We start from the raw sequence: 23460 nt of genomic DNA on the forward strand, positions 1-23460 counted from the left end.
ACCCCACGGCTCATTGCCAAATTCATAGGCATTTCTAAGGTCGGTTTCGTAATCTAGGAAAAACTTGGTATTTAAATTTTTCAATCACAATAACATGATTAGAAAGAAATTTAATCCCTTCTTTCTCTCGAAGTTAATTGTTTATGCGATTAATTGTAGAAAATACCTCAACTGATCACACTGCTTGCTTCGCCCGTTCTTTCCACCAGAGCTTTTATAGTCTGTTTACAAACTGATTTTTTATGTTACTTGCATAATGTTTTGTTGGCACGGTTAGATGAAAAAATTATTCAATTCAATGCTTCTTAAGTTTTTTTAAAAAGATCAATTCTGCGGCCCTTAAACCTGCTGATAAAGATGCTTTTTCAAACGCAGAGGTGAATAGGGGCTTTGCACCACTTGCGATACAACATAAAAATAGCACTGCAAGCTAGCGGACAGGAAAAGAAGGCCACCAACTCCAAAAAAAAATAGAGAAAAAAACCACTTCAAAAAACCACAACTTAAAAAATTCAAAAATATTGCCTGGAATCAAAATCTATGTGCTGAAAGCACGTCCAGAAACACAATTGACGGCATAAAACTTTTTCGGAATGAAGCATGAAACTTATTCTTCCTTTGAAAGGACACCAATTTAGGTCACTAAGCCAATAAAATATACGCCGTTATCATTTAAGCCGAATCAAGTTTTTGAATGAAAAAAAAAACAGCAAAACATACGAAGTCAAGGCTTGTAAAAATAAAAAGTTCAGGAGTAATTCAACACACTAAATGCAACTAAACTGGAAAAGGAATACAAAAAATCAATACGATGTGGCAACAAAGCCGACAAAACATAAACAGACAACTAAAGGCTGACATTTTTTTGAAAGGAATAATTCTGTAAAAATGTCATTAAGTTTGAAAAAAAAATCCTGGTCGGATTCAAAACCACGACCTTTGCCGTCCCAGGCGTATTCTTCACCTCCGGACACACATAGAAATTTGAACTCATTATGAACCAAGATACAAAGGATTCAAGTGATTCTGTTAAACAAGTTGCTAACACGAAAAAAGTCTCTAATCCGGTTTGATAACGCTTGCTAATCGTTTGATAAAGTTTGCTAAATAACTCATTTATGTATAAAGAGAGATATGGAGTTTAGCGTAGAAATAAAGTACTTTCGCTTAATTAAGCGATCTTCACAATAAAGTACTTTCGCTTAATTAAGCGATCTTCACTAAATTTGTATTTAAATAACCAACAATTCTGACCCGCTTTTCGGACAGAGCCGAAAACATACAAATTTTCATTTTTTTTGGAAACTCAAATCCAGGGCAATACTACCAGCGCAAAAATCGGGCAAAATAGTACAGCTAATATCTTAGCTCTTTCCAGTCGCTTCGTGACGTGGTTGGAATAATAAACATGAATTTCAACTTTCAGATCTGATACATCTCAAAAATATATGAGTGCGATTTCATTTTTTCTTTCTCGATTTCTGGGATAAATATAAGCTCATAAAAATAGATATCAAAATAAAACTCAATTGAATAAAAAATCAAAACAATTATTCAAACAAATTACAAGTCAATTTCAATTTGTTCAGCAGGAGCGAAAAAGAATTCAACGAAACATATCTTGGGACAGTTGTCAAATCTAACCATGAACTGCAGACAAATAAATCCATCTTCATTGGTGCGAATGCTCACTTTGCTACAGCATTGGAGAGTTTTGTGGATGAGTTTGAAGATGTTTGTCCTGTATGAGAGGCGCTGGTATTTCTTCACTTCGAATGACAGTATTTGAGTGCTGTCCTGGTCAACTTTATCCGTCACCTTCACCAAATTACCTGAAAAGGAAATGACTTCTTTTAATGAAAAAAAAACTTCACTGCTTTTTCCTTCAAAGCTGTAGATATTGCAACTAATAGCATAATTATACTAAATTCCCATTAGCATAATTTTATTCAATTCTCATGTAAAGACACTTTTTTATAATTTAAAACCAAACTTCTAATGATCTGCGTAGGATTTTCTGTGGATGACTTGTTAATAATCTAACCTTTAGTGGAAAGTGAAAAGTATGGATCGAGTGGTGACAATTCAACCTGCACAAAGTCGCTACTCATATCCAGTTCACTCACTCGATCAAACAGCACCTGTGGATTCATGATCACTTTGTTGACTACGTCCTCAGCGGGAAAGTGCAGATCCAGAGGTCCATCGTCCGTGTCCAAAGTCCGGATGTGACAGTCAGTGATGACTGCGCCTGGTCCACACAGTCCCGAACTTTCTTCTATGATCAAAGTTAGAGGATCTCCACAGTTGCGATAGTACATCACTGAAAAGAGAAGTTACAGCTAACCACATAGCTGACCCGGCTCTTTTCAAATCACCCCATGTTTCAAAATTTCCATCTTCAAAGTACTTCTGTGGCGTATACTTTTACTCTTTATAGCTACCAATGTGAAAAACAAACTCAAGTATAATTATCGACAAAAATAACTCTGTATTGTTTCAGTGGGAATGGATCGGATCAAATCGTGCAATCTTACTCTCAAAAAATCATACAACCGCACCTACACTGTTGCCGATTATGAAGTTCGATAGAGTTGTTTGATGCAATCCAACCCCCAGCTGCGATTGATTTCCTGTAACTGATTGATTGGCACTTGTGAACCTGGAGATAGAAGAAGAGTTGTTGGAGTAGATGTTAAGACACTCAATTAGTACTTCGACATTGAGAGAGAAATCCACTTCGGCTTCCGATTCGTGGATGGAAAATTCATCGAATATCTCCTTCTAAACGAAAAAGCTATCGATATAAACTTAAGTAATTGTGTGGGAGTCTGCATGTGGACAGCCCAGTACGCAGACAGGCCATTACGCAGACAAATATGCAAATAATCGACTGATTAGCCTGAAAATTAGAAGGAATTGTGGATTTGAACCCCGCACAAAATAACCCAAAATTTCGGACCAAGAGAACAACCTACCCCCTACTTCAACTTAGGAGGGAAATTGCTCACTTGCTTAAATATTTTTCAGCCAATCAATTTTCAGCAGTTTACATGCAGGCCTTATGGTTTGAAGTTGCCATTAAATATTAAGAGGGAGATTGTTCAGTTGGTCTTTTAAGGGTGGACAGTGTCCAAAAGGGCCAAAAATCACTTCTACACCCTAATTACTTTTGCAGATATTTTTAATGAAGAATGAACTTTCCAAAAAAAATTGCTAGGAAGCAATATGATGTCTTTTGTTTTTTACCATTTGCTTAGAATATATTGTCCGAAAATTTTCTTCTAACTGGTCTGTATGCTTACACAGAGCCAAAGGAATTCATCGCAAAATTTTACAAATAGCTAAGACCAAAATTTCACGAGACAAAAAACACATGAAAAACCACAAAAGGAAACAAATTAAGCACGGAAATTTGTGATACCACAAGAGCGGTTGATTGTCAGGTAGTCTTAACGTTGTAAAAATGGACAAAAGTCAATGAAAGCTTCGCCGTGAAATTTTTACTCAAAACTAAGTAATGTCTTATACCAGACCAACTTTTTAACAGGCCGCAAAACAATATGTTAAATAAAACGCTATAAAAACAAACGCTCCGCTTGCATTCGGTACGATAGGTATAATTCACGAAAATCAGGTTTTGTCGCTTAATTCGATTTCGCGCTGATAAGATGAGACGAATTTTTGTTAGTTTTTGAAATTTCTTAGCTTTAATCGTTGAGATAGGAACACTGCAAATTAAATAGCAACAGACTATCCTTGTTGCCGAAATTTTTTGTCAAATGTAGTTTTTATCAACAAAATTGTTAGGCCAAGCGGAGCTTTACGCCAATTGGGATAAAACACAAAAATAGGATGACAAACTATCCGACAGACTATGTCGCAATCATTCGATCTACCAATAGTTGATTTTTTCTTGAGTAGTTTATTTGAATGAAAACATTCCGAGCAAGACAATTGAATAGTAAATCAGCCTCGAAACAAAAATTAAAAAGCGGTAACAACGCCGACAAACAATTCTTGAGAAGACACTAGTTGAGCCATTAAAAATTGTTTTCAAAGGAATAGTATTTAAGTCCCCTTTCGAAAGATTTTTTTTGCTGATCATAGGACGCAATATGTCACTGACTCACCCGATATAAAATCATCCAAAGCCTTTTAAGCTGAAGAAAAAAATGAAATAAAAACTAAATCGGAGTATTAGATTTACAACCAACATAAAAAACGAAGATCGAATACAATGAGCATTCAAAATCCGGAAATTCTCAAAAAATGTCAATTATTAGACAAAAGTAAAGATACCACCAACTGTGAACAAATATATTTATGTGAAAAAAGGCTGGTGCCAGGTTACAATACCCTTGCTTCTGGGAAACGTACAATTTTAGACTCAATGACAACTCAAATGAATGTCGATGGGTGTTTTCAAAGTCGCAATAGCAATGGGCGATACTTCTTCAGCGCCTTATGAAATGAAAAAAAAATCATATGCGTTTTTGAATTTTTCAATACCGGTCGATACTTCATGTCATTTTTCTGAGTTCTCGAGTTGTTTCGACCATTGAAAATGGAGAGGAAATTTTTATTCGAGTGTTTTAGTTTTTCTTTTTTGTTTCCAAGCAACATCAGGTACTAAAAATTATCGGAATGGGTCGAGTGTCATATCATATTCAAACTACCATAATAAAACAACATATCAAAGCTAGTTTTGGTAGCTTTATTTAGCGTTTTTTTGGCAAAAAGTCAATAAAATAAAAAGATTATTCTGATAAAAACAAGAAAAAACTTTCGAGAAAATTTTTTTAAATATGTTGTTTGCTATTTGTCGATTCTAATTCACTAACGTTATATGGGTTCGTATAGTTCTCATCTCACCGCACACAAAAAATAATACTAATTTGAAGAAAAACTTTCTCGTCGGAACATTCTGTGCTTCCTGTGCAGCAACCTGCTATCCTTGTTGAGGTACTTTGTATTAGGGCGTTTCAGTTTTTTGTTTTCCACACAAAACCAGCAGCCACAAATAACCATCGGAGAGAGTTGAGTGATATAGCATATTTAAGCGCTTTCAGTCGTCATTCGAGCGACATTAAAAAATAAACCCAGTGTCAAGAAAACCGGTTTGAAATTTTTGATTTTTCGTCTTAATTCGAGCGAATAAAGCAAGCGAGCAGGCTTACAGCAGCTTAATTTTGCCTAAGTTAGGTGCTAAAGTCAGAGTTTTAAGCAAGTAAAACTAGTTTTTGAAGCTCCATTTTCTGAACCAAAATCTTGAAAAATTTCTCCCAAAACAATTTCGAATTTTTCCAAAAATTTTCGTTTTCTAGTCATTTTTCTCCTATTTGCCTACATAACTACGACATTCGAATGTTCCTGAATTATAGTTTTATGTCAAATGTTTTTTCTCACAGCACGCAGCAAAAACTACACCAATTTAAAAATATATATTTTTATTTTTTGTAGATTTTCAAAGACTATGGCAGGAACATTTTTTGTAGATTTTCAAAGACTATGGTCGGAACATTCTGTGCTACTTGCACAGTAGCCGGCTATCCTTGTTTGGCAATTGTCTTTTATTTCGAGTTGCTTTTACTGTGAGTTTTCTTTTGTTTCGAGTTGTTTTCTTCTCGAGTAGTTTAATCCGAGTTCCGTAGCTTTTGAAAAATTGGTGTTTTGAGCCAAAAACATTTTGAAAATATAAGGTCCTTGGATCCAAACTTTTTCGTCAAACGTTATTTCAGATTAAATTAAACTATTTTTCACATCAGTGATGTAAATATATTAGCTACAAATCGAAATAGGATTTAGGGTCAGAATCTAATACAAGTTTATGGAAATTAATTTATACATCACTCAAACTTAGAAAGAACATCGTATGAAATTGACGCAATTCCTCGAAAACCGAGACATCAAAAAATTTAGTGCCAAAAAAACTATTTCTGTTGAAGGTCGAAATAGTGTTTCGGAATAGATTAAAAATTTTAAAAAAGTTACTTCATGAGATTTCTCAGAGTTTGGGACACCAGCAAAGATTCCTGAATGAGAATATCTGAGAGACGATAAATCTCTGTTTTATTCAATCTTCTCTTTTCATTTTTCATTATTCCCTTTAAATAATCCACGTCAAATTGAAGGTATAATTCACAAAATTTCCTTTTCATTTCGAAATTATTTCCTCCGTGTTCTATTCCGCAAGATACCTCTCCAATTATAGTCTTGACGACGCTGTTTTTATTAGCCGAAATGTCTTTCTTCATATAAAAGTGTTTGTCGATCACTCTCACATGGGATATTCGTTCGTCTATTCGCTCCTGTTTGAAGTGATCGGCCACTTGCACTGAATTTGGATCCTTCCTCGTAACAATCACCGGCGAAATGAGTTCTCCGGTCGGAAATAGATAATCGAACAATTCCGTGCCTCTTTTGATCCTCTTCGTACTTTGTACTCTCAGTCTTAAATCGTGGTTGCGAATAAACTGCTGACCCGGCTTCAGATTCTCATTGTTGCCGTCTAAGATAGTCACGTGCACCCAATTCAACATTCTCTCTTCAACTACCAACACCTCAAGATTCTCGCTAAGAGTGATATTAGCCGTATAAGATGTCGACGGAACTATGGTAATCTTCGCATAATGCTTCTTCCTTTCCAGTGGAGTATACCCAGTATTGCTCAGAGTCGTCTGGTATATCTCGAATGCCTGCTGCACGTTTCTTGCATCCGCGAAGTTGTTCACAAACATTCCTGTGCCAAATGAGTTCGCGAGTCCTTTCTTGTACAACCTCTTTTGTTGCTTTCGTTTTTCTGCCCTCTCATCGAATTTCATCTCGCTTCCAATACCCATCAATCGAGTATTAGAGGGTCCTAATGTTGTCATTTCGAATCGTTTTTGGTCACTTTTTGAAGAAATTGGCAGACAATCCTTTTTTGGCTGCCAGTGTCGTTTAAAGTCTATGCGATCAATTTTCTTGCGGTTGCGTCTCGCCTTTTCTATGCTCGCTTTCAGTTCGTCAAGAGCCAATGTCTGTTGCGTGGGAGGCAACACAAAGCTTGTGTTTACAGTGTAAAAACATCCGAAGCCTAGCCCAATTTCTAGGGTTTCTAAAGCTTCCGGGTTGTCGTAAGGAAAAGCTTTAAGTTGTTGACAACAGTGCTGAGCCAGAGCCTCGATAGCGTTTTTCTTCCATTCATGAAGAGGAATCCTGTTGCTGCTCAAAATAGGGAGGCTCCTTTCATGGACTTCATGGTACATTTGGTAGGGTCCACAACTCGGCTTGAAAGACACCCGACTAGTATGCGCTGGTGCCTGTTGAACCAGGAGCAACGTCGAACCCTCAATAAAGTATCTATCCACTTTAAATGGTATAAAGCCATGCAAAGCCTGAGATCTTTTAAGTCTCAAGAAGTCATCTTGGAACCTTTGCAAAGCTATGGCGTTTCCAGATGCTTCAACAAAGATGACATGCCTCGAGTCCTCGACAAATCGGACGTTAGCTCCAGTTCTAGCTGACATTGTCAGAGCATGGAAATCGAGGGTATCCGCAATTTTCACAGCCAGGAGTCGCGGAAGTCTTTTCTTGAATAGACATTCAGTAGAATTATTTTTTGCCAACGATGACTGGATTAAAACATTAGCATCTCCAGTAACAGCCAGGCAATGCTTCGCTGCGAGCGCTTTTTGAGCTAGGAGCTTGACCTGTTCCTCGGAGTATTCAACCCAGTAACTCCCATTAATTGGCCATTGGAGCTTGAACTCTTCTGATTTTTCACCAATTTTATCCAGAAATTCAAAAATGAACTTGTGCGCACTATTCAAAACTTCTTTTGTATTTGAATTTATCTTCTCTACTACTTCAGAGATTTGAAAACTGTTTTCAAGTTCTTCAGGATAATTCTGAAAGCTATGCATTAGAATCAGCAAATAGAATTCAGCGGATGCCATGAAATTATTGTCATCATTTGCTGTTTGTTTAATGATTTGAGAAGCACGCGCCCACCTGACAAGGAGCCAAAATGCCAAAAAGAAGCCGGCATCCTTAGAAAATATGTTTTGGATCAGACTCGTTTTTCGGAAGCCAGCGTCATCAGCACTTATGTCACAATCAGTGACTGAATCGGCGGTTCGGATTGACAATTTTATAATAGGAGTCTTAGCTGAATTTACATATTCGCATCGTTCTAGCTCGATGCTTTGTAGAAATGGCAAAACGCGCTCCAACATAGAACACTGACTAAACTTGTCTTCATCAGACTTCAGTTTCATTTGACTAGACGCTCTTGTTAAACATATATCTACGTCAGAATCATTCGCATGTACACATAAGGGCACTGACCCGTACGGAGACACCTGGAATCTATCGTCGACTTTCGATTCTCGAAGACACTTTTCAATCAGTTTGACCACCGATAACTTTTCTTTTTGATCATCAAGAAGGTTATCCTTGAACTGCATGAACAGCTTTTGGGCACTTTCTCCATACTTGGTGTCTACCTTAGTTCCAGCACTTGAGCTTACTGGATTTATTTCATTTGCTTCCTTCTTGATTGAGCTCAAGACATCTCTTAGAACTAGCCAGGGGAAACTTAAACAGGGCTTCGATTTTGAATCGCTGTATGCTACATAGTACCATGCAGATGCTTTCCGTTTGACGTCTTCACTTTTAGCATTCGTCATATGTCTGTAAAACACGTCTCTGAATCTTTCATAGAGTCCACTTTTAGCAGCCTGGATTGTCTTAGCACTAAGATCTCCGTCGACATTCATTGCTTCTGACCAAGTCACCGCACGGCCGATCATCAACTCAGCTTCAGATCTCAAGCTGTAGGCCACCAAGATCTCTCTTAAAAACAATTTGTAGGACCTGTATACTGATTCCGCCTCTTCCGCATATAATTGGTAGCCATCCACTAACAAGTCATTATCAAGATTAGACGGTGGTTTCGATTTTAGTTCAGTAATTTTTGGATCGTACGCAGTTCCGATGCAACGACGGTATAATTCGCCGAGAACTTTTTGGGAGGCATAACTGACGTTCAAAGCCTTTCCCATGAAGTCAGGGAACTCGGTAACTGATTCTCTGGCCTCTCTTGGAACTAAAGGCAGAATTCCAGTTTTTGGGAAATCCACAGCTAGCGATTGAGATTTGGCCAACTCGATAGCTAATTTATCGCACGCTCCTTTCGGTTTCAGGTCACACAAAGCCAAGTGCATGTTAGCTACACGACCTAAAGCGTCGTTGGAGAGAACACGTTTGAAGAATTTTGCCATTTCCTTAGTCGATTTTTGAGGTATATTATCATCATCATAGCAATCGTCGTCACTGTAATAATCATAGCTATAAATATCATCATAATCATCATCGTCAGAATCATCGTCTTCAGCTTCAATGCTAGCGCTTGGCTGCGGATTATTGACTTGCAGATTGTCATAATCCAATGGCTCGTGGCTGCTTCTGATAAGTGAAACTAATTCCGGCTCCCAAATAACCGGAAACTTATCACCGTCTAGATCTCCGCCGCTACATTGAGCTGACAGAGAAAAGGTAGCCAAAGCCGCTGGCATCACAATTACGTCCTTCCATTGCTTTAGTTCCGGTTTGTTCACGGCAGAAACCTTCCGGATGTCTCCGGGGTGCAAGCCAGGGTTCCGAAATATCAAGACATCCCCAAAGATAACTCCCTGTTTCTGGGTACCACGGTCTGCACTCAGGCATACGAACACCTCGTTGTCTCTCAGAACTCCGAGAGGGTCCGGTATTCCGATTAACAGCGCTGCATTCTCCAGCTCGATTCTGGTCTTCGTCTTGACGAGACGAGTGTGGATTTTATACGTAGCTCTGAGCATACTAATCCAAAGCGGCTCTTCTAAAATGTTCACCCCTGATTTCGTAACTAATTCAATGTCGGACTTCTTCATGAATTGACTTAAGGCGTCAATAGCAGCAATAGTACTTTTGAACCGTTCTGTAAAAGATTCCAAAGCTTTAGTTTGACATCTCAGGAGAAAAGCACGAAACTTGTAATCTGCGACCGGTTTCAAAGCATCCATCAATGTGATGAACTCTCTATTCAGACTGAAAGGCAGGAACTTCGAATAACTTCCAACAGTTAGCATTCGATCTGGTGTTTCGAATTTGTTCATAGAGTCACGAAACAATACTTTCAAATAACTTCCAATTTTGAACTCATTGCATTTTTCTGCAAAATCAACCGCGAGTACTCCTTTCATGCCCGCAAATCGAACCTGAAATGCAGCCGGAACGTGGTCTGTGTCGAAGTCCAGATGACTCTTTGAAATTTCCTGGGCTAGTTCTTTGCTGATGAACCCGGAACCATCCGTCACAACCGTCCCTGACAAAGTTTTGATATCCGGAATGACTTGGAACTCGGAGTCGCGCACTGTTCGAATCTCTTTGTCGGCGCTGCAAAACAATCCCAATCTTGCGGTATACTTTGCAATGTTGAGGTCTTCTCCATTCGAAATTATATAATTTCTTACCATTGACACAGCTTTTGAAGGATACACAAAATATGCTCTCTGGGATCTGAGTTGACTTCCGCTTGCACAAAGATAATCATATTGACGACCTTTTATTACAAGTCCAGATTTCATCGTTTGTTGGACAAACTTGAACGTACATGCATCGGTTAAGCTTTGCATCTGTTCGTCTGCAAAAACTACCGATATTATATCAATTTCCGGCCACTTTCGTTTCCAAAGTCTCAGCAATCGGTTATTAGCAGATACAAAAGGTAGTCTGTAAATTACTCGATTCGGGGTCAGAACGACCCTCTTTACCAACGTGCAATCTCCTGGAACCGGATTTCGAGACTCACTTAACTGCAACACATCTGCAGGTATTGACATGTAATACTCCCATTTGGTCAAGATGTCCACAGGAGTTTGGGATTGGAGAACTTTGCCACATATGAGTTTTAAAATGAGACTCTTCGCTTCAAAGCTCAGATCTATCACTATATTGACTTCTGCGTTCAAATCCTCGATAGCAGAAGGACTTAGCCAGTGTTTTCTTGCAGATCGAAGAACCAAAAAATTCCACCACATGTCAAACTCTTCGTTTTCCATTGGCATATTGTGAGCAGTGTTATCGGGCATTAGTGTATCTTTTACCACTGTTTCGATATGAGAGTCGAAAATCGGAATAATAAAATTTTTGTATTTCGAACACAATTTTGCGAACTTATCGGCTTCATTTTTGTCCATTGTGAAACGCAACACCGGATTTTCCGCCACATTCTGCAGAAAATATGTGGTAGCTGTTCGACAATAGACTTCAGTAACTACCGAAAATGTTTGTGGGACAGAGTTTGTGAACATAAAAAACTGAACTGTGTTGTCTGTAGAATAGTTTCTAATCAAAAAGCGTCCATACACCTCAGGTTTAATTCGGCACGTTTCCATTTGATCTGCTAGATTCAAAATTAGATCAGGAATATAACTCGAGTCTAATGACAGATCTCCGCTGAAACTTGCACCACATACGATTAAGAACTGATATCCATTGAGGAAATGCCCAAAATTGATTTGGGAAACTTTAACATGATATTCAGCCTTATTCGGGAAGTTTTCGAGCTGCTTGTTTTCTAAAAGAAGACGCGAGAAGACGTTCAGAGTTCGGTTTTCAGCCGAAAGGCGAATGAAGAACTTCCAAACTCTGCAGAAGTCCTTGTAGTTTTCAGCTACTTTGCCGTATTTTTGGCGTTTGCTCAAATAAACATAAGCAGTCGTATGAATGTCGAAAAAGAGGGGTAAACTTTCGGACGGCTCTTTATGCTCCATAACTATTCTCTTTGGCTTGAAAACATTACAGTTTCGAATTTCATTGTTTATGAAGTTCTGAACGTCATCGTGTTGACTTCCAGTCGAGTTGTCCAACACACCGCTCAAATAGAGTTCAAGAGTCGCCATGCCCGAAACTTCAGTCTGTGGGATTTTCAGCTTTTCTATCATTGCCAATTCGTTCTCTTGGACATCTTTTCTGGACTCCAGATGAGATTTGATTCTTTCTACTTCCAAAGTGGGAACTTTGTTGTACACAGATTCCGATTTCAAGATACTTTCCATGATTTTTTCCTCGTCTCTCACTCCGAACATGAATTTCTTTTCGTCTTCGCTGAGAAGCACAACAAACCGACTTGACCCTTTTTTGCGAGCCCGTCCTCGGCTCTGAACGAACTGAATTAGAGATCTAACTCCACAAAAGCGAATGACTAAGTCACATGCTTCCACGTCCAAACCCTCCTCAAGTACAGAAGTACAGACAATGAGACGACTTTGACCCGAGTTGAACTTGGAAATGACATCTTCCTGTTCATCCTCCCAGCCCATTCCATCGTAGCCGCCATGGCCTACCAACTTCAATGGGTTCATATCTGAGAATCTTTCTTCCAGTTTATTACATACAATTCTTGCTTCGGCGCGAGTGTCAACGAACACGATCATTCGCGAACTCTCCGAAGCATTTCTGAGTTCAGAGAATAATTTGTTTACTCTATCAGACGAGCGTCTTTCGTCCATGAACTCGCGTAGAATCGGACTTAAGTCGGGTAAATCTAGGCTTAACTGGGTTGCTGACACAGTTACGTCGATGTTTCTCGCGGTAAAAATACTTTCGTAGACAGCCGCAATTCTTCTGATCACTTTCTTTGCTTCTCTGTCGCCTCCATGATAAACAGTTAGTCCTTTCAACTGACCACGAATAGAAGGTACAAACTTCCGTTGAAGAAAGTCGGTCCTATCTCGTTTGGTCAGATCATTAGACCCTACTAACATCTGCAACTTGGCTCTTAGACTTTGAATCACGTCCAACATAAGATCGGAAAATTGCTCGAACCTCGAATCTTCAGCAACAATTACCCAGTGTTCGTCTTGCTCACTCGAAGGTAATTCAATAGGCCTGTACACCAACGCATTTTGGAACTTCGCCCTAATCTCCTTCATCGCGTCTCGCCCTTTTTCGATACTTTCCGACCTGAAAGGCGACGCAGAAAGACCCAGCAGTCTGGGTTTGACTGGCAAAGAATTGAACATATCCAGTAGTTCGCAGTAAACGTTTGCACCCCTTGCGTGGTGACATTCGTCGAAAACGATACAGGAAAAAAGCGACTTCTCGATTTCGTTTTGACGAAATAGCTCCGCTAGCAGACCAGCAGTCGCCACTAAGCAGTTGTACGTCCCGTCATTTAAAGACCGAATCGCCGATTGGGTTTTGTTTTCACTGCACAATGGCATGCAGATAAGTCCGGTGTCTGATCGAATAGCTTCGGCTTGTTGAAACACCAGGGGTATTTTGTTCACAACCATAGCAGATAGATGTCCTGGGTTCAACTCACGCATCCTGCACATGAGCATAGCTGCTATAAGAGTCTTACCCGAACCTGTAGGTAAGGCCACTATCAAGTTCGAATGCAGGGACTGGACAAAAGATTTAATCTGGTATGCTCGTGCTTTCTTGTCCCTCAGAATATCGTCCCAACGATAGTGTTCAAATTCAGAAGCAAAAGTCAGCTCACGAGGCACACTTTCATTGTTCGGCTCAGTCTCCTCGAGTGCTACTTTTGAATCGTCTTGACATAGCTTATCCTCTTTACTTTTTCCGAAAAACTCGTTCAAGTCTCGTTTCTCAATCACATCAAATGGTGCTGTGTCGAGTACTTGACGCCATTTTTCCTTTTTGCTCAGTTGTCGTCCCAAAAGCTTTACTTTCTCGTTTCCGAACGCAACACCCGGTACGCCTCCGGGCCCAATGGGGAATAATTTGCCCACCTCATGATCACAATTTTTGCACACAAGCTTCGTGTCTTTACCAATTTGGGTACGTTTAAGAGATCGGCTTTCAACTATGTCACGTAATTCGGGACGCAGAGCTAGGTGGATTTCTTTTTGGCTTTTGACCAAGAAAAATATTTCAGTCACAGCAGCAATTTCAGAAGAGCAACTAGCGCAGTTCATTATATAAATCCGATGGATAACCAAATATTAAAAAGTAATCATAAAACTATAAAAATCAATCAATCTGCGATGTCTAAAACAGCTTGCTAGTGAACGCAATTAATCTATATCAATCAAGAAAAAGAATTAAACAACCTAAAAGTTGATTTACAAATGTGTTGGTGTTGTACTGTGATGGTAATTTGGTAATGGTATGTACAGTTCTCAGTTCAGTATGTTATAAAATGTTATACACGGCAAAATACGATAAATTAATTTCTCAGAAATGCGATCAGCGATTGTTCAAAGCGCTGCTAGGTAGATAGGACGACAGAACATTAAGACGACATGGCATTACGAAGACAAATGAGCGTTACGGCCTTTAAAACGAACTATTTGAGTTTAGCGGCTTAGAGTTCTCATATAAAACGAGGACATTTGCGTGTAGTGTCGTCTTGTAAAGTCTCATCAAAAAGTCTGCCATTTTAACAGATGTCTTATTTGCCGGACACCAATTAATTAATCTATATCAACAACAAAAAAGAAAGAAAGTTAGAAGTTGCTTTGAAAATGTCTTGGTATGATTAAAATGGTTTGTGATTGTAATGGTATGTACGGTTCAGTATGTTGCATTCGATCCACTATTTACGATTATATATTTTATTACTGTGGTATAAAAATCAGCCGAAGTATCAACCAGCCGACAATACGTAAGTTATATGTAATAATTATGTAACAATTATATAAGTTACGAAAATTATGCAAATTCATTCAAATGATTTAAATTTTCGACTGGCTTAAATACTGCGCGCATTTACGGATGGTTTATACTTCGGCTGGTTTGTTTACTCTATGTTATACACGTTGAGCTTTCTGTTAAATACGACAAATTAATTTCTCAGAAATGCTATCAGTATTTGTTCAATACGGCGGCGGAGCAATAAGCAGAATGGTCCAAGTGCATTATGGGTCCAAGAGCAGAAAAACAGAAAAATATTGACTTATATTGGTTTATACGGGCTAACTGATAAAACAATTATTAGAATCTTCAAAAATACCAAGAAAACGATTAAATTAGGCATGAATTGACTAATTTCTTTACGTTTTTTGATTAAATTTTTTTGAAAAATTCTTGATTAAATTGCTCAAATTATGCATAAAATGTTCGTTGCTTTGCTAATATTGACGTTTCTGATAATTAATTTACCGATTCGCGGATAGAAGTTGATCTTGTGCTATTTTTCTGCTCTTGGACCTGTGAAACATGTATGTTCAATATCGTAAATTCACTGAATTTAGATTGACTGATTTTAGTCTTAACGGTTAGCAACAATAACTCAAAACACACACAGACTTAACTAAGATTGGCAGGTACTAATTAATTGTTAGCCGCACCAAACACATGGCCAAAACCAATGGCGCCAAACAATGTAATATATATAGTTAGATACTAGGAATAATATATATATGACATTCCCTCAACGATCATTTTTTTAAAAAGCGTTTTAAAAATTATCCGAGGGATAAATGTTTGAGTTTTAGACCCGCAGTGGTCCACCCTCTCCCTGGGCATAAGTTTTCAGTTTAAATAGTTTTCTTTCATTTCCGTTCACTCCATCTTTCAAGTTTATCTTCCTGCTTAATTCGTGTCCCGCTCTCTGTCTTCCTCTCCTTTGGTTGTTCTCGTTTTGAATATGCTGTCTATCATAGCCCCGCCGAATTTGGATACCGCCGTCCGCTTTCTGGTACTTTTCCTTGATCCTGTCCCATCTTGATCTTCTGATTCCTGGCTAGAATATGATACGAGACGTAGACGTCGCCCTCGCTCCCCTTTCTTCTTGGTTTGTTTTTCCCCCTGTCCTTCGTTGCTCAAATTCGGGGCACTTCCCCCTTGTTCGGTACTCATGGTTTGAACTTCCGTGTCCACTCCCTTGGATGTTGGAATGCCGCTTCCTTCGGATGAGTTGGGTTTTTCCGCTACGCCCTCTGCATCTTTAAACACCTTTGGTGCATTCACTTCCACGCCCCGATCGGATGCAGCTGTTGGTTTCCCTGCGTATCGTGAAATCGTTATTGGCTCGTACTCCGAATCCGAGTCTGCCTCCTCCGCTGGTGAAATTTCTCGCGTTCTATTCTCGGCTGTACTCTGTGGGCTTGTCCCCGCCGCCTGCTCGTTTAGTGCTCGTTTCAATTCCGCCCGACGTTTCAGCGCACTCATAGCTGGGGGTGGTAGTGTTAGTTTGCTCGCAATTTTCGGCGCGTTGGGCTTGAGGACTTTCTCAGCAACTCCACTTTTCCTTTTATTGCTGTCCTTAAGTCGTTGGAACAAGAGCTCCGTCCGTTTGCTCGGCTGTTTGGACTTGCCCCCCAAGGCCTGTTTCACGCCAACCATTGATGTTCCATCCGCCGCCGAAACTAGTTGCTCTTCTGCCAGTCGTCTAGGGTGGTTCATGTGTTCAACGTCATACTCAACGTCAGACCGTTCCTCCCAATCAGTTGCCATAGATTGGGGAATCTTCTATTTCGTTGGTCAGTAGAATCTGCATCCGTGCATTCCTTGCACCCATCCGCAGCTGCAACTAAACTCCGGTGGAGATAGAGGAACCAGACATCCCTCGCTGCATCGAACATATTCGAGCGCCCGTGGTGAAAACAATGTAATCGATTCACCACTGCTTTCCTGAGTGGTATGGGAATGACGAGTCGTTCGTCCATCCACAGGCAATTCTCCCGCACATGGAAATCATGTGTGTGCTGTCCGAGGTAGGCACCCATTGCTCTGACCTTCTTCTCCAATTCCGGGTCCTTACTTTCCACCAGTTCTTTTATCGCACGCATCTGAGGGTCCCCTTTATAATTTGCCTCGACTATCTTAAGGTTGAATAGTTCTGGCAGTGCACTGTTTTTCCGGACGATCTTACAGTGATTAAATTTCCTCCCGCTGGGTATGCCGCCGGAAATAGTTCGCCTCCGAATGCCGAAGGAATGGAAATTACCGTGTTGCATCGGATGTCCCTAGTGAGATTTGTCTCCGCCTCCAGTCGTGCATCTACTATCTCCACCTCGCTGCTACTGCCGCTCGTGATCTCTAGGTGTTTTAACAATAATTTATTTAATTTCTTCAAATTTAGTGATGTCATTGTAGAAGTATTTGTTTTGATAAAAAGAGAACTTGTTTTGGTAAAAGGAGGACTACTGTTTACAGTGGAATTAATATCAGACTCACGTAGTTTACATTCAGTAATTGACTTAACGATTTTCGCGCCTTCACGGTCATTGCACTCAGCTATGCGTTTTACTGGCTTCTGATTGGTTGGCCGACGGTCACGCGTTTTGACGCCCTCTTCCGATTGAGAGTTAATTCTATCGTTTCCAACTTGTATATCTTTAGCTGAAACAACTGATTCCCTTGATGCTTTGATAATCCCTTTATTGGTATCAATATAACCGAGTGAATTGGTAATTGACTGCAATTTAGCAACCGTGAAAGTGTTATCATAGAGACTAACTCTTGTTGCTTCCCCCACCGGATGCCTTGATAGATAATCCGCCAGGCCAATTTAAGCCCCAGGCATATGTTCAATGACAAAATCAAAGGGAATAATTCGATCGATCCAACGAGTCAACCGACTGAACATAGTTTTGTTTTTCTTGTTGTTTCCATTCAATAATGATACCAAAGCCTTGTGATCTGTCACTACAGTAAATTGCCGCCCGAAAATGTAATTTCTAAAATACTCGGAACCCCAAACTACGGCCAGCATTTCTAGCTCATTTGTCGAATATTTCTTTTCGGCCGCATTCAGAAAACGAGATGCAAATGATATAGGGCGACAACCCTCGGCGCCTAATTGTTCGAGTACAGCCCCCAAACCATTATGACTTGCGTCGCACACGATACGTATGTCTTTATGCACATCAAAATGCTTAAGTTCGACTATGTTCGCAACTTGCTTTTTAAGCGATTCGAACGCTGTTTGGCAGTCAGTTGTCCATACGAATTCGTTTTTCTTACTAAGCAGTGGACGTAAGGGCGCCGAAGTTTCTGCCAACGCAGGTAAAAATTTGTTAAGACTATGGATTGACCCCATGAACGACTTCAATTGTGAGAGCGTTCTCGGGCAGCTAATTTGTCAATCGGATCTGTTTTCCGCACCATTGGTGTAATCCCTGATTTTGTAATCCGGTGGCCTAACCATTCGCAAGTATTTTTCGCAAATTGACTTTTTTCTAGTTTCAAAGCCATATTTTCTCTATCTAATTTCGCTAAAATCTTCTCCACAAGGGCAATATGTTCAATTTTGGTACCTTTTGAAATTACTAAGATATCATCAATGAAAGCATGCGCACACGGAAATTCAGCCAAAATAGCATCCATGACACGTTGAAATTCCGCCGGCATGGTTGTCAATCCATAGAATCCTGTCTTGAAGCGATATGTACCGGTGGAGCGGCCTCCCGCCAACGAAAAATTACAATGTTTGCTAGTATTTTCATTTAAAGGAAGTTGTCCGTATGCGTACGTGAGATCCATCGTTGTAAAAAAAAACATCCCCCTGCTTACGTTCGCTGATCGTTTGCCCTACAATGTCCATTAGTTCTTCAATATTGGGCATTTGATATTTATTTTTATGTACTTGCTTGTTCAACTCTCTGGATTCCAGTGCAAGTTTTACCGAACCATCCTTTTTCACTGTGATGACGATAGGTGAAACAAAATATTTATCTGAACATTCTTCCAATTTTTGAATGTGATCTACTAAAGAATCTCCCCCCTCCCCCTATTGTATCTACTAAAGAATCTCCCCCCTTTCTTGAAAGGGGGGATGGTTAAGTAGATCCTTGTTTACAATCCCCCCCCCTACGTTACCTTGAAACGAATCTCCCCCTATAAAGAGAGAATTGATCAGTTAAGCATATACGAATTTGGTACATTGTTACGAATCTCCCCCTATTGCAATAGGGGGGATTGCTAACAAGATCCATTGATTCTTTTCAATCTGTCTGTTGGCTGAGTTTTAAACGTAACAATGATTGTTCCTCATTTGTCTAAATAATTTGTCACCTTATTGTCCCGTCGTCTTATTTATCCAACCACCAAAGCATTTGTATTGAACGGTGGCCAGTCAATAAGCAGAATGGTCTAAGAGCAGAATAGGTCTGTCATATATATATTATTCCTAGTATCTAACTATATATATTACGGTTTTGGCCATGTGTTTGGTGCGGCTAACAATTAATTAGTACCTGCCAATCTTAGTTAAGTCTGTGTGTGTTTTGAGTTATTGTTGCTAACCGTTAAGACTATAATCAGTCAATCTAAATCAGTGAATTTACGATATTGAACATACATTTTTCACATGGCGCAGCAAGCAGGACAAAGCGCGGGATCAGGAAAAAATCCACTGTGAATTACGGCATTTTGGCCGAGTAAATGCACGGAAGCACCAATGTGGGAGCATTGGATTACACGTTTTACCTGGGGTGTAATAGCAAAACACTCATTCAATCCGACGGCATTCTATTTTGATCGGACGCTAACCGCGGCGCAAATTACAGACCTGCCAGAGGAGGTGAATGGGAAAAATCGTTTGGAAGCGGAGCAGACATAAATTTCTAATCTCTACTTGTGCTTGGCGGAACGCGGACAGGACGAACTACATAACCGAAAACCCCATTTGGACCTGGCGACTACCCGATATCCTCGGGTTTTGGATGAATTTGAGAGTGTCTTTAGGAAGGAAAAAAACGAAACGTTCGAGACGTACCAGCTACTATCTCGAAAACAACGTGACGGGGAAACGTTGGAAGAGTTTCACTCCGTATTGAGTGGACTAGCCGCTAGATGCTCCTTGGGAGCACTGGAACGACGCGTGTTGCGTGACGTATTTATAATTAATATGTCCAATAAGGAGGCTCAAACGGAACTATGTCGTTCAACTAAGACACCAGATGAGGTCTAGCGAATTGCTTTGTCATACGAGCGGGGTGACAAGTACGCCAAGTTGTATAAAGTATGCGGTGGGGGACTTACCGCAGCACCAGCGGGCTCACTACAAATCAAAGCGGAGCCAATAAGCGCAATCAGAGGAGGTTATCGTCGACCATTTCAAAGAGGCGGACGTGGATTTGGCAGAGGAGGCCCAAGGGGCCGCGATGGAGCAGATCGCAAGTGCTATAATTGTGACCAGAGTGGTTTTACCCCGGATCACATTCCAAAGTGTCCAGCAAGAAACGCAACCTGCAACTTTTGCAAGAAAACTGGGCATTACGAGCGAACTTGTAGAGGACGTCGATCGGCGAATAGGGGTCGTGTAGGCATGATAAATGACGACGGCATCGATGGCGGGATTGTACAAGATTATCCGGAGGAGAGTGCATCCAACTACGGAAGTTCCGTTGGATGGGTAACTGATTCAAAGGCACCGGCACATGGATGGGATTCGGATAGTTCAATGGAGTACGTAGTTATGTCAATCCGGCGGAAGAAGGAGGAAGAATTGAGAGTCGCGGGGGCGAAGCTAGCCTTAAAGATCAATGGTAAAGCAACTCAAGCCTGGATTGATAGTGGCTCGCCAATATCCATCTTTACCAATGGGGAACTAAAACGTACCCTGGAAACAGCTAACGTACATTTGAAACCGCTGGATCCGAAAGACGACCAATTCCGCGACTACGGCAACAATCCGTTGAAATTTCTGGGGAAAATGCAAGTCACGCTTCATTCCAACGGATGGACTAGCTCGGCGGATATCAACGTCATCGGAGGGTGCAGACCGTCTATTATTGGCAGGGATTTAATGCCAGCACTAGGACTGATGTTGGTACAAGCACCACCGACGGAAGGGGTGAACAGCATACATTCACAGGAAGGAACTGTGGAGACGGACAATGACTTGGATGATTAGCAGAAACATTTCAGTAAGCAATTTCACCATCTTTTTCGCAGTGTAGGGCGTATCCGTAATTATAAAGTGCAGGCCGAATTCTTCAAGAATTCAACTCCAATTCAACAAAAGGGTAGGCGAGTGCCCATAACATTATAGGAAAAAGTCGATAAGGAGATTGACAAACTTTTGGAACAAGGTTACAATAGGTGGGGGGGGGGGAGATTCTTTAGTAGATACAATAGGTTGGGGGGGGGAAGAGATTGTTAAGTAGATCCGTTAACAAGATCGAATCAATGAACGCAAGAAAACAGAAAAAAAACTAAGGACTTACATGTTGAAACAATCTCAACTTTCAAATTTCAAAAAATTTCTAGCACAATTTCTGATTGACACTGTGATTACCCCAAATTGAGAAAAAAAAACTGGATCAATAGGTTTTTTTATTTCTCGCTGGGAAATTCGATAATTAAATTTCACACTTTCGAAACAAGAATTCGATCAAGTTTTTCGTGTCTTTTACACTTTCGCTGCTCGATAGTAGAGTTTCTTTTCCTTTTAACAAGGAGAAGAAATGAACTTAAAAAAGTCAAAAGTCAACCAGCGTAAACTTATTTTTGAGCCTGAACAAATTTTAAGAATTTCCTTATAAAAAAAACGAAAAAAATCATCGCGACCTATACAAAGGAGTCTGAATCGATTCTTAAAACACCGATGTTGCTCATGACTGATTTTTCTAAATAAGAAACCATTTATTATTAACATTTATTTCTGGAAGGAATAAAGTTAAGTTGAATGAGCAAATCAGCAAATGCAATGGCTGCTGCATAGAAAGCATTGGTTAATGCATTTTACGGTTACATAGGGATCTTTTTCCTTTCCCCCCACCTCAGTCAAACATGAATTTTATGGTCTAACGAGTGGTTTTACAAGGTTAATTATGAGGGCCATATATGCTTGTTATGGCCTAATTAGTCTGCATGTCAATTTTCACGACAATCGGACAAAATGAACAGTATTTTCAAATGTAAAAATTTGCAGGTGGGGGGGGGGGGATTAGCAGTGTTTAGACAACCGCGTATTCAGAGTCGTCAGTATTTAGACAAAAACTGTGGCAACCAATCAGAATCGAGACAAAGAAGAAATTAATAAATAATTATTTTTTATTTTGGATTATTTATGTCTTTTTTCGATTTTGATTGTATTTGTCTAAAAACTGACGAGTATGAATACGCGTGAGTGCAGCCAGTATTTAGACAGCCGCGTATTCATACTCGTCAGTATTTAGACAAAGTAAATACTCAATTCTGATTGGTCGAAACGAATCAAAATCTGAACGCCAAAATAAACAAGAAATTGAAAACTAACGAATTAATATCTCATTTGGCCGAAAGTTGGCAATAAATTATCGCAAAATAATGGAGTTTTCTTTTGTGAAAGCCCCGTTCAGAGGGGAAAACTTACTTTTTGATGGTTATTTATATAAGAAAATACTCAATACTATAAATGCGTTATCGATAGTTGCCCGTCCCGATTAACTCTCGAAATTTCAAATAACAAAATTATTTATAAACCTACAACTCACCCTCACTTGCCCCCAGAAGATCGCGTTTCGGAGCAAAAGTTTAAGAAAAATATCACCGAAAAAACTGAAAAAAAAACCCAGTTATCCCCCTGAAAACAATTTACGAAAAACAAGTGCAGGAAACAGATGATAATTATTCAGCCAAGTACGAAAATCAATGAGACGAACCCGCGAAAAAAAATTGCCCCCATACCCAAAAGTTTTGAGGAAATAAATCTCAACGACCAATGAACGAAAACCTCTAACAACAAGGATTTTCTACTGCACCAAGGCGATGATATGCTAATATTTGCAACAATTCAAGGACTCGAATTTTTGGTAAGATCAAAAAATATGTTGGGGGATGGAACGTTCGAAACGGCCCCCAACCGTTCTTACAGATTTATACAATTTTTGGATCGAGTGAAAATTGGAAAGTACCGGTCGTCTGGGAATTTCTCATGCGAAAAAGTGAAGAAACACCAGAAATTTTTCGAGATTTTGACCCAAAAATGCCAATTTTTTTAATTGGCCGTTAATGCCCGAAATTTTTTTGACTGATTTCGAAACTGGGATCTTGCCGGCAATCAAAAAAGTGTTTTACGTCACGAGCCATCTCGGATGTTGGTTTCACTATACCCAGTGTATTTTCCGAAAATTTCAGGAACTCGGATTTTCGAGAGAATAAAAAAATGATCCGACCTGCACTTGATAGCTTCTAGACTATTCAGCTTGCCTTTTTTACCCGTTGATGAGCTGATTGTATGTTTCCAAAGTTATCAGTTATCAAATATCGGAAATTTTTTCTCGACACCAAAATCTTTCAGTACATTACTGAATTTTGGATAAGTGGTTACGTCCCCCTTGTTATGTGGATTGTTTTTGATAGGGATGTTACCCTGAGAACTACCAACAAATGCGAAAATTGGAATATGAGATGGAACAAAGAAGTTGGGGTCGTTCGGCCAAATTTTTGGAATTTGCTGAAAAAATTAAGTTCCCAAGAAATCGAGTCTCGCATGCAATTACGAAGAATTTCGTGTGGCGAACAAGCCCCGAA

The 23460-nt window shown here is 39.8% G+C and overlaps 2 protein-coding genes across 4 annotated transcripts; both read right to left on the minus strand.

The window, feature by feature from the left end:
- Window positions 1-1513: 1513 nt before the first annotated feature.
- On the minus strand, window positions 1514-12476 carry LOC134842787 (uncharacterized). Of its 3 annotated transcripts, none has more exons than XM_063859278.1 (4): window positions 4845-12476; window positions 2566-2784; window positions 2045-2323; window positions 1514-1832 (listed from the first exon to the last, which is right to left on the minus strand). In XM_063859278.1, the coding sequence occupies exon 1, from the start codon at window positions 12459-12461 to the stop codon at window positions 5991-5993; it is 6471 nt and encodes a 2156-aa protein (XP_063715348.1). In that variant the 5' UTR covers window positions 12462-12476; the 3' UTR covers window positions 1514-1832; window positions 2045-2323; window positions 2566-2784; window positions 4845-5990. The 3 variants fall into 3 exon arrangements, with proteins under 3 accessions (XP_063715348.1, XP_063715349.1, XP_063715347.1); XM_063859279.1 differs by having other exon boundaries at window positions 2127-2323; window positions 2562-2784; XM_063859277.1 differs by having other exon boundaries at window positions 2562-2784.
- Window positions 1564-2321, minus strand: LOC134841798 (cell cycle checkpoint protein RAD1-like). The gene is made up of 2 exons (XM_063857835.1): window positions 2045-2321; window positions 1564-1832 (listed from the first exon to the last, which is right to left on the minus strand). Exons 1-2 carry the CDS (start codon window positions 2319-2321, stop codon window positions 1564-1566), a joined length of 546 nt encoding a protein of 181 aa, XP_063713905.1.
- Window positions 12477-23460: the final 10984 nt, after the last annotated feature.

The sequence above is a fragment of the Symsagittifera roscoffensis genome, chromosome 3 (assembly GCF_963678635.1).
Source record: "Symsagittifera roscoffensis chromosome 3, txSymRosc1.1, whole genome shotgun sequence".
Lineage (NCBI taxonomy): Eukaryota > Metazoa > Xenacoelomorpha > Acoela > Convolutidae > Symsagittifera > Symsagittifera roscoffensis.